The sequence below is a fragment of the Octopus sinensis genome, linkage group LG14 (genome assembly GCF_006345805.1).
Source record: "Octopus sinensis linkage group LG14, ASM634580v1, whole genome shotgun sequence".
Classification (NCBI taxonomy): domain Eukaryota; kingdom Metazoa; phylum Mollusca; class Cephalopoda; order Octopoda; family Octopodidae; genus Octopus; species Octopus sinensis.
In genome coordinates this window covers 62,140,490-62,156,097 of record NC_043010.1, presented here as the reverse complement: position 1 = coordinate 62,156,097, position 15,608 = coordinate 62,140,490, and the positions used below count along the sequence as shown (strand labels likewise).

The 15,608-nt window shown below is 43.6% G+C and overlaps 1 protein-coding gene across 6 annotated transcripts in view; it reads left to right on the top strand.

The window, feature by feature from the left end:
* LOC115219442 (zinc finger protein 252-like) overlaps window positions 1-14,425 on the top strand; it is a 30,219-nt gene extending 15,794 nt beyond the window's left edge. For 3 of the 6 annotated variants that reach the window (XM_036509330.1, XM_036509328.1, XM_036509329.1), the window contains 2 exons: window positions 9,321-11,271; window positions 11,316-14,425. In XM_036509330.1, coding sequence (XP_036365223.1) covers window positions 9,902-11,271; window positions 11,316-12,081 — 2,136 coding nt within the window. In that variant the 5' untranslated portion in view covers window positions 9,321-9,901 and the 3' untranslated portion in view covers window positions 12,082-14,425. Of the gene's footprint in view, window positions 1-9,320 lie in introns of all 6 variants that reach the window. The other 3 variants (XM_036509332.1, XM_036509331.1, XM_029789606.2) reach the window with 3 other exon arrangements.
* Window positions 14,426-15,608: the final 1,183 nt, after the last annotated feature.

Below are 15,608 nucleotides of genomic sequence, written 5' to 3'. Positions count from 1 at the left end.
AGGTTGACTTTGCCTTTCATCCTTTCGCGGTCAATAAATTAAGTACCAGTTGCATACTGGGATTGATCTAATTGACTGGACCCTCCCCCAAAATTTCGGACCTTGTGCGTAGAATGGAAAAGGAGATTGTTAATAGTCAGTTTGAAAAAATGTAGAAAGACTATGAGAAGGAACAGAGTTCGAGTAGGGGTTGCAGTGGATAGGTGGATGGGGTTGGGCAGTGTTTAGTGCAGGGGTGTGGAGAATAAACCACAGAAAGAATGAAGAGAGGAGAAAAGGCAAGTGAATATATTGTCAACATAAGATGTTAGTTAAGAGGAGCAGCAGCTGTTGTTGTAGAGTAGAAGAGACAGGGAGTGGACACAGCATGTCTACAAGCCAGTGGTTGTGGTGTTGGTAAGGGGATCTAGAAGGGACCAGGAGTGAACATCATCATCATTATCATTGTTTAACGTCCGCTTTCCATGCTAGCATGGGTTGGACGATTTGACTGAGGACTGGCGAACCAGATGGTTGCATCAGGCTCCAATCTTGATTTGGCAGAGTTTCTACAGCTGGATACCCTTCCTAATGCCAACCATTCCAAGAGTGTAATGGGTGTTTTTACATGCCACCAGCATGAGGCCCAGTCAGGTGGTACTGGCAATGGCCATGCTCAAATGGTGCTTTTTACGTGCCACCTGCACAGGAGTCAGTCCAGCGGCACTGGCAACAACCTTGCCCGAATGTTTTTATTCACGTGCTAACGGCACAAGTGCCAGTAAGGCGACGCTGGTAACAATCACAAGAATGGTGCTTTTTACGTGCTTCAGGCACGGAAGCCAGTTAAGCTGCTCTGGCAACGATCACGCTTGAATGGGGCTCTAAGCGCTCCACTAGCACGGATGCCAGTCATCGAATTTGAAACAGTATGTGTATTGACCAATGGCTGTAGTGTGTTAGTGAAGGCATCTAGAAGGGACCAGGATTAGACATAGCATGTCTATAAAACCAGTGGTTGTAGTGTGTTGATGAGGGAACTTAGAACTTCTCACTTCTCATTTTCTCCCTTCTTCTGAAGCAAACCCATGCAGTTAGGGTTTCAATTCTAGATGACATACATTTCACATCAGTCACATGTCTTCGATAAATGTATGAACATCCCTTCTTTCTCTTCCATAAATATGAGACCTTGCCTTTTTTTTTTCTTCTTTTTTTTTGTGAAAACATCTTGTAGTTGTTGTTGTTGTTGTTAAAAGGGTCATAGCAATGGCTAAGATTGTTGTACCTGGGTATCTTGTTAAATGATTCACATAACATAGCGATCAGTCGTTATTGTCTGTTATCTCTTTAGTCTTGTTAAATTAATTACTAGACTCATATCGACACCGATACAACTGAACATTTTATCTTTTTGATTCCAATTAGCTTCAGACCATTCCTGTTTCTGTGTTCCAGATTTCCTCTTTCCATGTGGTCTAAATTAAAGCTTTGTATCAAGGCTTCATGTTATGTTTCCAAACACCAGTTTCATAAAAGTTCTTTGAATAAATTCTTTATTGTGGTCATAACTAGTTGAAACAAAGGTAGCTTATTTCAACAGAAACAAGGTAACAAAAGGGCTAATTACACACCATACCTGTGTCTCTCTTTGATGTTGAGCAGGTGTGATTGGTATGCTTAAGTTATACACTGGTACACAGCAGCAGGTCAGCTTGACCGTACTGTTGTCTTGAACGACCTCTAGGTTACAGAGATACTTGGAACCAAGGATCATCATCATCATCATCATCGTTTAACATCCGCTTTCCATGCTAGCATGGGTTGGAGGATTTGACTGAGGGCTGGCGAACCAGATGGCTGCACCAGGCTCCAATCTTGATCTGGTAGAGTTTCTATAGCTGGATGCTCTTCCTAACACCAACCACTCTGAGAGTGTAGTGGGTGCTTTTTATGTGCCACCGGCACAAGGGCCAGTTAGGTGGTACTGGCAACGGCTACGCTCAAATGGTGCTTTTTATGTGTCACCTGCACAGGAGCCAGTCCAGCGGCACTGGCAACAACCTTGCTCGAATGTTTTTTTCACATGCTACCAGCACAAATGCTAGTAAGGCGACACAGGTAACAATCACACTCGAATAGTGTTTTTAAATTGTCACAATCATCTGCCATCTGACCCATGAACACGCTATGTCTCCTCTCTGTCTTGTCCCCTACCACTACTGCAATGGCCTCTGGCCCTTGGAACTGGCTGATTTCTTGCCTTCTTCTAATCAAGCAATCCTGATCCATTCAGCTCTCTTATGGGACAATATATCACTTACATTACTCTTCCATAGTTTCCACCTTAACTGATTCACTTCAGTTTCCTCCTCAGGATGCTGGCTCTCTCTTATAATCTCTTTGCCAACTCCCTTTTGGTGCAGTTGTCGACATGCAACAGAAATGGTAAACTGTGAGGGTGGCGATCTGGCAGAAACGTTAGCCCACTGGGCGAAATGCTTTGTGGTATTTCATCCACTGCTGCGTTCTGAGTTCAAATTCTGCCGAGGTCGACTTTGCCTTTCATCCTTTTGGGGTCAATAAATTAAGTACCAGTTACACACTGTGCTCTATGTAATCGATTTAATCTGTTTGTCTGTCCTTGTTTGTCCCCTCTATGTTTAGCCCCTTATGGGCAATAAAGAGATAAGAAATGGTAAACTGTGTTGCACTCACTGGTCTGAGAGGAGGTGCAAAGGAAGGCCATGGGCCACACCCCACCAATCTTCCTGGAGACTAAACCAGACAATACGGCTGTTGTATGTATCCTTACAAACCACATAGGGTTAAGGAGCAGGACCAGTAAAGGGGCCAGTAGACAGAGAAATAAGAGGTAATTGTCTCTTCGTCGGTGGTCTGTCGTTATTGTGAATGGAACCTGGGGCCACTTCAATACAAACTGTTCAGCCATTCTCATCGATCAGCTGGTCTGGTCGTGGGGCTATGTTGAACAGTGGCTGTTGCAGTTGTTGGGTAGCCCCATGTCGGTCCTGACCAAGTAGCCCTGCCAGAGATAGGGAAACAGTTGAGCAACTAGAGATGACCTACACATCTTTCGTTCCACTTCTACCACCCCTGGACCCCAGGAAAATAAGCGACAGACTGCCCACATGAACCTGCAATGGTGGATCATTCAGAGTGCTGTGTAATATGGTCTGGTTATGTTTACATTTCTATCTGTCACACCTGTCGTTGTTTAACCCCAACTAAACAGACCTATGATCAAGGATAGTCCAACTATGACCCCCACCCCTCAATATGCTATCAGGCATTGCGCACCTGGGATTACATTGTCTAACACGTCCTTCTCTTTCCAGGGTGGTCTAATAGCATTTCTTTACTCCCTCTTTATCACCATCTGGAAACGAGCATAAAACAATGGTAACAGGGTGGATGATGGGGTACACACATATGCACACACATACACACAAAACGTGTGCTTTGAGTGTTATGTCAGAATTTTTAAGGATTAAGAGGGAGGAACGTTTTACCAGATCCAGGTCAAAAAATTCTGGTAGAATGTATTGCCTCAAAGAAGACACTCCCCCTCTCCTCAAAATTAACATTCCCATTCAGTGAGTTCCCTTCAAACCAATCCAGGGAAGCTTCAGGAGTGATAAGCAGTACCTGCAATTGTACCCTCATCATTGTTCAACATCCACTTGCCATCCTGGCATGAAATATAAATACAGGCATAAGCATGGCCATGTGGTAAGGAGTTTGTTTCCTGACTGCATGGTTCCAGGTTCAGTCCTACTACATGGCATCTTTGCCAAGTGTCTTCTACTCTTGGCCCAGACTGACCCAAAGCCTTGTGAGTAGCTTTGGATAATGGAAACTAAAAGAAACCCGTCATGTACGTGTGTTTGCCCCTCCCTCTTGACAACAGATGTTGACTTCTTTATATGTCCCTGTAACTTAGCAGTGCAGCAAAAGAGAATGATAAAATAAGTGCCAGGCTGAGAAAAAAAACAATACCTGGTGTAAGTCATTCAACTAAAAATTCTTCCGGGCGGTGCCCCAGCATGGCTGGAGCCCAGTGATTCACACAAGTAAAAGATTATTTACATTATTTGCATTTGATGGATATTTGTCCTCATCTTGTTTGTTGTTAACACAACCTTTCGGCTGATATACCCTCCAGCCTTTATCAGGTGTTTTGGGTGCCAGATCAGACTGGGCCTGATGCAGCCTTCTGGCTTCACAGACCCCAGTTGAACCGTCCAACCCATGCTAGCATGGAAAGCGGACGCTAAATGATGATGATGATTATTATTATTATTATTCAGGTCACTGCTTGGAATTGAACTCGGAATCTTGGGGTTAGTAGCCCGTGCTCTTAACCACTATGCCATTTGCCTGATGAAGGCTGGAGGGTATATCAGCCGAAAACGTTGTGTTAACAACAAACAAGATGAGGACAAAATATCTGTCAAATGTAAATAATGTAAATAATTCCTCATTTCTTAAATATAGAACAGTATTAAGTAAAACATTATAGAAAATGTGAAAGGTACGCAAAACCAAATGTATGTCTGTTGCAAGTTCTAAACTCCAGTTTTACGCCCGAGTAACTGAAATTTCATGGAGACATAACTTTACAAGGAGAGGAAGTCATTGATTGTTGTACGGTTTGTGTCTGAAATTTGCTTTTTTAGCTCCAGACAGACAGAAAAACAAAATACCCAAGGTCATTAGACATTTCCCATCCTGGCACTGGAATAAACATTGGAAAAATTTACTGATTAGAAAAATAATTGATTTAGAATAATTATGTAAATTAGTAGAGTGGTTTGAAAGAGGAAAAAGATTGCATAAAAGTTGAATTTAATTTTAGATTCAAAAAATGTGTTTTGTTATTTTTTTCTCCATTTTTAAGGAATTCATTCAGTCTGAACCACTGACGTTTTTTGGATGATGTTACAATTCCAGGTGAATCAATATCTTTGGACTGACCAAACATTTATCAGTGTCTTTTTTGGAAACAGTCCATTTCTTCTGCCTTGCACTCGTTGCAGTCGTTAGACTGTGGCCATGCTGGGGCACTGCCTTGAAGCATTTTCAGTCAAATGAATTGACCTCCCCTACAAACCCTTTTTTATTTCTTGAGCCTGGTATTTATTCTATCTGCCCCTTTTGCCAAACCAAAAAGTAACAGGGATGTAAACACACCAGCACCAGTTGTCGAGTGGTGATGGGACACACACACACACACACATCATCAATTAACATCCACTTTCCATGCTAGCATGGGTTGGACGATTTGACTGAGGACTGGCTTCTGTGCTGGTGGCATGTTAAGAGCACCAACCAATCATGGTTGTTGCCAGCCTCCTCTGGCCCCTGTGCCAGTGGCACATAAAAAGCACCCACTACACTCTCAGAGTGGTTGGTGTAGAAACACTGTCACATCAGACTGGAGCCTGGAGCCGCCTTCTAGCTTCCCAGACCCCAGTCGAACTGTCCAACCCATGCCAGCATGGAGAACGGACGTTAAACAATGATGATGATGATGAGAGAATCCAATAATATTATTTGATTCCCTGTCAGAAGAATTTCTTAGAAGTGATATTTTACATGTTTTTTTTTCTTTCCTACAGACAATTTTTTAATAACTCCTATTTTATTTATTTATTTATGCGCCCTTTTCAAGCCTAGCCAGGCTCATGGACCCTGTTTCCCGGTTTCTGTGGCATATGTGTTCCCCCTACTGGACGGGACGCCAGTCCATTGCAGTGTTACCCAAGAAACAGGAAGAAAGAGTGAGAGAAAGTTGGGGCGAAAGAGTACAACAGAAGTCGCCACCACCCCCTGCCGGAGCCATGTGGAGCTTTAGGTGTTTTCGTTCAATAAACACCCACAACACCCGGTCTGGGAATCGAAACTGCGATCCTCCGACCGCAAGTCCGCTGCCCTAACCACTGGGCCATTGCGCCCCCACAATAACTCCTATTAGTAAATGAAACATGTGTAATGGTGAATAAATAATACAAAAACATTTTTCCCAATATTTTCAACTCGCATATGTATCTCACATGAATATAACATCCACACACAGATTTGCAATACCGAAAAAACAAAGATGTCCAGTGTATTTATGGCCTCGGCTCTTATTTCTACATCTGAGTTCAGTAACCTTGCCTCTTCTCAACTCCTCATCTTTCTGACTTCCTCTTTCGTTCTGGTTTCTCTCTTATCTACTTGTATGGGTGGTTCTCTTTTAAGCCTCCCGTTTCAATATCTGGGTCTAATTTAAACGTTTACAGCTTTCATTAATTCGCTTCCTCTTACATTTCACTCCTTGCTCGTTTCTCATCCTGTTCACATTTTTGATACTTTCGCGGAATTCAGATTTTTGCTACCTGAGTGTAAATATTTTAAAAATTATTCCCACACAAGCTTCGTCATAGTTTCTATCTGCCAACCGATTCAATTCACAGGATGTTGGTCAGTCTAAAGACGTAAATAGAAGACCCTTGTTTAAGATACCATGCACTGGAATTGAATCTGAAAATATCATCATCATTTAACATCCGTTTTCCATGCTGGCATGGGTTGGATGGTTTGACAGGAGCCAGCAAGCTGGGGAGCTGTACTGGGCTCCAATTGTCTACAATTGGATGCCCTTCCCTAAGGCGGCGAGCTGGCAGAAACGTTAGCATGGCGGGCGAAATGCGTAGCCGTATTCCATCTGCCGTTACGTTCTGAGTTCAAATTCCGCCGAGGTCGACTTTGCCTTTCATCCTTTCGGGGTCGATAAATTAAGTACCAGTTACGCACTGGGGTTGATATAATCAACTTAATTTGTTTGTCCTTGTTTGTCCCCTCTGTGTTTAGCCCCTTGTGGGTAGTAAAAAGAGATAAATTGGATGCCCTTCCTGATGCCAACCACTTTACAGAGTGTACTGGTTGCTTTTTATATGGGACCAGCAACAGTGCTTTATATGTGGCACCAGCACAGGTGCTTTTTATGTGGCTCCAGTTCCCCACAAACTCGCAAGATAAGGACCTCAACTAAGAGAGGGAGTAGACCCGACAGATTGTGGCTGAAAAACAAATTTTCAAACACACACATGCACACACACATACACATTTGTGAAAGTGTATGGCCTAGTGGTTAGGGTAATGCCCTCATGATTGAAAAGTTGTGGTTTCTATTCCAGGATTAGGCAGTGTGTTGTACTCTTGAGCAAAACACTTCATCACATGTTGTTCTTTGTTTACTTCAATATCTGACCCATGGTGGAGGCACAATGGCCCAGTGGTTAGGGCAGCGGACTCGCGGTTTCGATTCCCAGACCGGGCGTTGTGAGTGTTTATTGAGCGAAAACACCTAAAAGCTCCACGAGGCTCCGGCAGGGGATGGTGGTGATCCCTGCTGTACTCTTTCACCACAACTTTCTCTCACTCTTACTTCCTGTTTCTGTTGTACCTGTATTTCAAAGGGCCGGCCTTGTCACTCTCTGTGTCACGCTGAATATCCCCGAGAACTACGTTAAGGGTACACGTGTCTGTGGAGTGCTCAGCCACTTACATGTTAATTTCACGAGCAAGCTGTTCCGTTGATTCGGATCAACTGGAACCCTCGTCGTCGTAACCGACGGAGTGCTTCCACATCTGACCCATGGTACACCATGCACCTGTTATATCGATTCGATGGACAGAGTGAGCTCAGGTGCAGCACAAACCTTTGACCACTCTAACTCTGACCATTCGGTCAAATATAATGTTTGTTTATTCACATTGTTTTTAATTAATCATACATTATCTTGTAGCTTCGAGATTTTGATGATGCGATTGTTTGTTTTTAGAATGACATTGTAGGGTAGGTGTGAGAGGCCCAATCTGGCTGGTTTAAACATAAAACAGGGGCTGGTTTAAATGTTAAAGGGCGAAACAAATTATCTGTGCTGATTGTTCTGCAAGAAATGGCTGAACTGTCCTTCCTGCATTTGAGAGACTACCATTTATATTTATACATACACATGCATGTATGCATGCGCGTGCGCACACACACATCATCTGAATTCTTACCAGCCTGACATTCAGATCCTAGAATCTGTGTCTGTGCACTCATCATCATCATCAGCATCATAACTTTAATGCACATGCATCACAGCCACATGTGCGCGACATGGTGATCTCATATCAAGATAAACAGCACATGACCTTGCAGGTGGGGCCCGGTTAGAATTTTCTTCTTGTCGAGTAACCCATCCCACTCAAAAGGTCCCTGAATAAGGGTTGTTTAAGGATGTTGAATGAAACACCCATGTTTCCAGAGGTGAATTATCCAAACCCCCAAGAATTCCTTTCAACACATGGCTATGATGCTCCCCCACTACTTCTGCTCGTGGTCAGAGATGCACATATCGTCAGCCACTAAGGGACATGCTCAACTGGTTAAGATCAAACAACCGACAAGCAAATCTGTGGTATTGAGCAGAATATTTACTGTAGCCCATCTTTTACACCAAGACAAAACAATGTACATGATAACACTTCCAATCAGTTAAGATGAGAAGCCATGAGAGCCACTGCCGGGTACTGCATCAGGGCGAACACATCGTTACAAAATTTTACAAAGAAATTTGGGAATTCAGTTATGAATATTTCAATAATAGAATAGATAGATGGATGTTTGATCTTCACAACAATGACCTGTTCTAAGGCACAAAGATTAAATCATGAGGAAAACAGTGAGAGGGAGACCGTGAAATGCTTCTGGCACATTCTCTATGGCACCAACTTTCTGTTTGAAAATAATATAAATTAAAGCTTTACACCAGAATTTCCTGTTAATTTATGTTCCAGACACCAGCTTGACCGTTTAGCATTTAGACCATCCATACCCAGTCCAAATGTTTTACCTGATTTTTTGCTGAAACTGGCTGGATCTGGCCTCTCAGACCTATCCTACAATGTCATTCGATAAGTAAACAATCACCTCGTCAAAATCTCAAAGCTACATTGTAATGCTTGATTAACAGAAAACAATTTGAATAAAGGAGCCATACATTTGACAGAATCATCCAAATGCTAAAGGCTTAATTACGACGAAGTTATTTCATTGAATTCTTCGTTATTTTCAACGTTAATTGAAACAAAGAATATAATTTCTATAGAAATTTGGTAGCAAAAGTGTTAATCTCTGGTCATGCTTTGGTTGGTTTGGGTTGAAGCAATTAACAAAATCATTAAGTACCAAACCATGTTGTTGTTGTCGTTGTTAACAAATTTTACAGTTTCTTTCTGTTATCTTTCTTGGTTCTGACATTTATTCTTTGCTTTATTTTCAGATGTCTCACTGTCCTCACCCACTTCATGGAAGATAAAGCATTTGGATTCCACAGTGGACCTGCCAGAAATTCTATCTTCAACTCTTCTTCATCGTCACCTCGTGATGACAACTTGAAGAAACACTAACCATCTTTTGCTTTCATCATCATTGTTGTTGGTGTTGTTATTCCTGTCACATCCTGTTGACAGTTCTTCGGTTTCCCTGTGCAACGATAGATCCTGTTGCCATGAAGGAAAAATAGACAATCGAGAAAATAGCATCAAAAACAACACTTTGGTGCTGCTACCGTTTGTATAAACATATTTACTGCAAGGACTATCTTCCTACCTTTGTCGCTCTGTATGTAGGCATGTGTTGAAGCAGATTTATTTTATCCAAGCAGAGCAAATAGATGGCAGTGGCCTGGCCCTTAAATGAGTGCACAGAGAAGAAGGAAATAAGAAAAGAACCCTAATTAAGACAACAACAACAACAACAACAACAATAATTATTACATATCAAATGCCAGACAACAATACATCTACAACAATACCAGTCTTTAGTTATATTTATATATATTTATGAGTAGTTTGATCTAAAATGCCACACAATTCGGAAGAAGCAGTGATGTACACAGCACATCAGAATGGTCACCCTGAAGAGGAGGCACCAGTGCTATTACAGCCACCCAAGCAGATCATCGAGATGGGCGACAGCAGCGCCAACAAGAAGCCCTACCGATGCGAAGTGTGTCGCAAAGGTTTCACATTGCGAGCGTACCTGACCCGGCACCAGCAGGCCCCCGAGGCCGAGAAGCACTTCTACTGCCAGGAGTGCGGTAAAGCGTTCGCACAGCGCGACAAGCTGAAGAACCACGAGCGTACGCACACCGGCGAGAGGCCGTACGGTTGTTCGTTCTGCGAGAAATCGTTCTCTCAGAGGGACCGTTTGAAGAATCATGAGAGGGTACACCACAACGACACCTTTGAGTCTGGCGAAGGGGAAGAAGACGATGATGACACTGACAAGAACTACAGGGTGGGTGGAAGTAACAGCACTGGCAAACGGCGCACCTCTCGCTCTCGGCGCTCTGCATTTATGGTGCGAGAGAAACTGTATTTGTGTGGAGTTTGTCAGAAGACCTTTTCACGTAAGGATCATCTGAATAAACACCAGCGGACCCATACAGGGGAGAGGCCCTTCCAGTGTGGCGTTTGTAGCAAAGCATTCTCCAGGAAGGACCACTTAAAGAAGCACCAGCGCACACACAGCGGGGAGAAACCGTTTCAGTGCACAACGTGCTCGAAGGCGTACTCACGTAAGGACCATCTTACCAAGCACGAGCGTACTCACATTGCGGGTGCCCCAGCTGGGGCTGCCGTCGCGTGCGTGGGCGTGGCTGACAACAGCAGCTGTGGGGTTGATAACCACGGATGCAACACAGATAATCACAACTGCGGAACCGATAACCACAGCTGCAATGCAGATAATCACGGCTGCAACGCCGAGAGCCATAACTGCAACAACAACAACAACGGTGCACCGAATGCCGGGTGCAACCACCACAACCAAACCAAGCTGCCCCACCACCATCACCACCACCATCATCACCACCACCACCATCCTCATCATCCGCACCCACATCCACATCACCATCACCACCACCATCATCACCACCATCCCCACCTTCATCAGCACCCGCATCCACACCATCATCATCACCACCACCACCATGTCCGCAGAGACAGCAACCCGGAGTGTCTGCCCGAGGTGAAGGTTGAGTACAGCAGCCAGGGGGAGGAGGAGGAGTCGGCAGATGTGAAGATGTCCCCGGAGGAGCTGCAGCGTGTCGCCGGCGTAAAGATGCATGCTGGTGATGCACCGACGTCACCCTCGTCGACGTCGTCTTCATCGCAGTCTCCACACCGATCACGGGAACAACAGCAGCAGCAACAACAACAACAGCAGCAGCAGCACAAGTTGTTGAAACAGGAGGAACAGCAGATGATGCAAGAGCAGCAGCAGCAACAGCATCAGCAGCACCATCAACAACAACAGCAGCAACAGATGATGCAACAGCAACACATGCTGCAGCAGCAGCAACACGAGCTGCAGCAAGACCAACAGCAGCAGCAGATTATGCACCCCCAGGACCAACAGCAACAAATTATGCACGCACAAGAACAACAGCAACAGATTATGCACCCACAGGACCAGCAGCAGCAACAACAACAGCAACAGCAGATGATGCACTCACAAGACCAGCAGCAACAGATTATGCATCAAGAGCAACCGCAGCAGCCGCAGCAGATGATGCAGCAACAGGAACCCCAGGCTTCGCCCATAATGTCGAGCTCACCGCTGCAGCAGCCAAGCCCACAGCAACACCACCACCATCACCATCAACAGCAGCAACAGCATCAACAAGTGCCACCAAATGTGCACCAGGTGATTTCCCAGCCGGTGGTGACTGCACTGAGGCAGCCCCTAATGGCACAAACGATCCCCTCGACATTTGTCAGCCCAGCTTCCATGCCGACGGATTACTCGCATCAAATGGTGCTGCAGCAGCCGACTGTGATGGCCAACGCCAACCACTTCACCTGGCCGGCTGGCTTTCAAATCGCCGGCTGGACCGCGGGTTGGGCCAACGCGCAGGGCTACGCAGTCGACCAACCAAAGATGGAAACACAAGAAGCTACACACAACATACAATCCATGATGCAGTAAGATGCATCATTGTTACAACCTCTCTTACAGACTGCTGCGGCACCCAATAGCCGCAGTGCACACAACATGCAACCCAAACCTGCACCTCTGTTAGTTGCATTCTGATGAAACCCCACACACTTTATACCGTTGCAGCAGTTGTCACATGGTGCAACGAACTGAACACTATGTTGCATACTGTTGCGATACACTGCACACCATATACTACATCCTAAACTGTGCTGCAGTAGTGACATAGTGCAACATATCACACATGCTATACTGTTGCGGTGGCTAACTGTGGGACACCACACTTACGAAACATTATATATGTACATATATATACTACCACAGTAGCTACATCGTGAACTACTTGACAAGTGTACATTGGCAGAGTAGCAACACTACAACACATACTACTACAGCAACTACACTATACACCATACTGCTACAGTGGCCACGGTGTGCTACAACGCACCACTACAGTAACCAACACTGCTACAATAACAACACACACTACTGCAGTAACCATACTATAGCCCACACTCCCAGCCATAATCACACAACATTATGATGCACGCCACTACCAAAACCACAACACATGGCTACACTGACCACACCACACTCTACTGCTACGGTAATCCCATGGTTCAAGAGAGAAACTATTGTTGCAGCAAACAGTTTTATGTTGGACACTATTATTGCCAGTACAGTCCCGTACCGTACAGTACTACTATATTCTACAGACTGTACTCCACAACTCTACTATAACTTCACTCTACAGCACTACTACTTCTATACTGTACAGTACTATAACCCCTGTACCATACCGACTACTACTACTACACTAGTCTATTTACTCTACTGACTAATTTGAACTGATGTTTGTATCTCTGGCCAGGCTGTGTCGATGACAATGTTTGTCCAGGGTTCTGAATGTCGACGTTAAAATCATTGAACAATTAAACATAGCAATTAATTTGTCATCTAATTAAAACGATGTGGATAAGCTGATTAACGACGTCCTCCCTTTCCCGGTCCCTACCTGATGTCTAATGAAAACCACAGTCAGGGAGAACTGACTTTGAATGACTGGAAGGGAAAGAAGTCCCTGTCCTGCTAGACTTTACGCAAGATTCATGTGGCATGTCAACCCTTTTAAGGGTCCGACTACAGTGAAATGAGGGGAAATAAAAGCTTGGAATATCTAACGGGGACAGAAGTTACTGTCAGGGTCTTAGGGATTTGTGTGATGTGTTAACCCTTCTCAAGGACCAGTACACACTGATGACCTGTTTCTTGGGATTCTCTGACCTTATAGTTTTAATCTGATCCTTGAAACTAACTTCTTGTAAGTCCCTTATAACTTCCTCTGGGTCTCCTATGTCTTGCTGAGGGTATGGATTAAGACCAGGGTAGATTTCCCTGTAAGCTGTGATTTCCCAACGATAATGATGTTTAATACCATTGTCTGCGTGTGACCCCTTCAACTCGAGCAAACTTATGCCCATCAGTGGCACTGAGTGATCATTTGACTTGCTGGAAACAGCAGTCAAATGTCATTCATGACACTCTTCTGTCTTTAAAAAGGAAAGGGACATGGGACGGTCATGGCCTCAATGAATAGTGTGGAACCATAACGGTTATTAGTTCTACAGGCAATGAGCTTCCGTGTTGGTTCCATCTACCAAATTCCCCAAACATTAGATTGATTATAGGTCTACTGGACCATGGCTAACCTTGCATTAAACAACGACCTCTCAGGCATACAGTTGTCTTATTTCTCCACCCTGTTCCTGTTTTGCACCCTCACTGACTCCTCTTATTCGTGTCCAAATGTAAAAGTGAGGTGGCTAAGTGGTTAGGGTAATAAGTTGCCAATACAGGGAGGTATTGAGTTTAGTCTGTTGTATTTCTGGACAGAACACATTACCACAGTTTGTCTAGCTGTCAGGAGCTGAGGTAATATAGATTAAATGCTTCGAGCAGAAACGCCACTGGGGAGATGAGAGATAAATCCCTTCCTGGATAAGACGCCAGCCTCTCACAGGTAATATTCCCAGGAGATCTGGTGTTAATCTCCATTGCCTCAGTTATGTCTGGTAAGTGGCTAAATAAATATCAATCACTTCTCTCCTGAAAAGCAAGAGATAAACATTGACCCTTAATGACCCTTCAAGATTTGAGAATTATCTACATTTCCCATGTTGATGCTGGAATCTTGGTTGTTGCTATGGCTACCTCAAAAGACAGAAATCCTGTTGTAAAATGGTTTCATTTTGTGTTGATTTGGGGTTTAAAACTTCTGGAGAGCTCTTGGCCCTGAGGACAGTCTCCCTCAAGGAAAAATCTTCTTGAGAGCAAATTTCCATTCCATTCAGAATTGGGTTGCATGCTGGAAACACTTCTCCATTGCGAATGAAGGGTTCTTGGGACATCCGTCTATGTTGGGAGTCACTGCATCTGGGTTTAGTTGAAGATTTATATATTTAAAGGGGTCAATTAAAGCCACAAACAGTAAATAAGATTTGTGGGGACCTACTGTACAGTGGTTGAGTGGATTAAACAAGGGCATCATTCAGGAGGTTGTGCCCTTAAACAAGACACTCAACCCCAGTTGTACAATTCACCAAAACTACAATTTTATCTGGAGAAATTATCCAGTGATTAAACTAGAATCTTCTACAGTTTGTGCATGTGTGTGTAAAACATCTGCTAATCGTTAACTGGACCCTCATTATGTATTGGCCCTTTAATTAATTGTGGATTGTGAAGGGGTTAAGTTTAATATCTCTGCTATTTAATCTTCTTTAAATCTCCCATTTTCTCATATATTCTGGCCCCTTCATCATCTGTTCAAATCCCTAAAGCTAGCATGCCTCTCCCAGTCTTCAGAGACCCTTTTTTTTTTTTCTTAATTTCTTTTTCAACACAGATATTTTTCTTGAAACACTTTATTAATTATGTGTGTTAATTATTTCATTAGTACTCGTTATCACCACCACCGTCACCACCACCACATCACTGTCAGGACATTATTTCACAAAAACAAGTCTCCAAAAGCGTGAAGTTGAGGCAGCCATCCCTTGCTTCTCTTCCCATCTCATTTTTAAAAGTAGGGTCCTGGTGGGCCCTTTATATTTTGTACAGAACATTTCCACGTCCCCCCACCCCACCCCAACGAAGTTCCCCCCCTCAACCAAAACTTCTTTGCAGCTTAACTTTTTTAAATGAATCCAAGTCAGAGCTAAAAATGCAAACAGACGTGTGTGTACGTTTGCCATCTGCCTCTGTGTGTGTGTGTGTGTGTGTAGGATAAGTGGTATACACAAAACTCTCTTCCTGTGAATCACTTTGTAACTTCTGACAATCTACATATATAAATGTATATGTGTGTATATACACATATATGAGTGTGTGTGTATATATGTATGTATGTATGTATATGTGTGTGTGTATATATGTGTGTATGTATAGATTATTTTGAGTGGTGTATAAATTTTGTGTATAAAGAAAAAGGAAGATGTCAAAATTTTGGATAATTATTTATTTGGTGCTTACATCTTATTTCAGATAATTATCAGGCAATTCTCCAAAT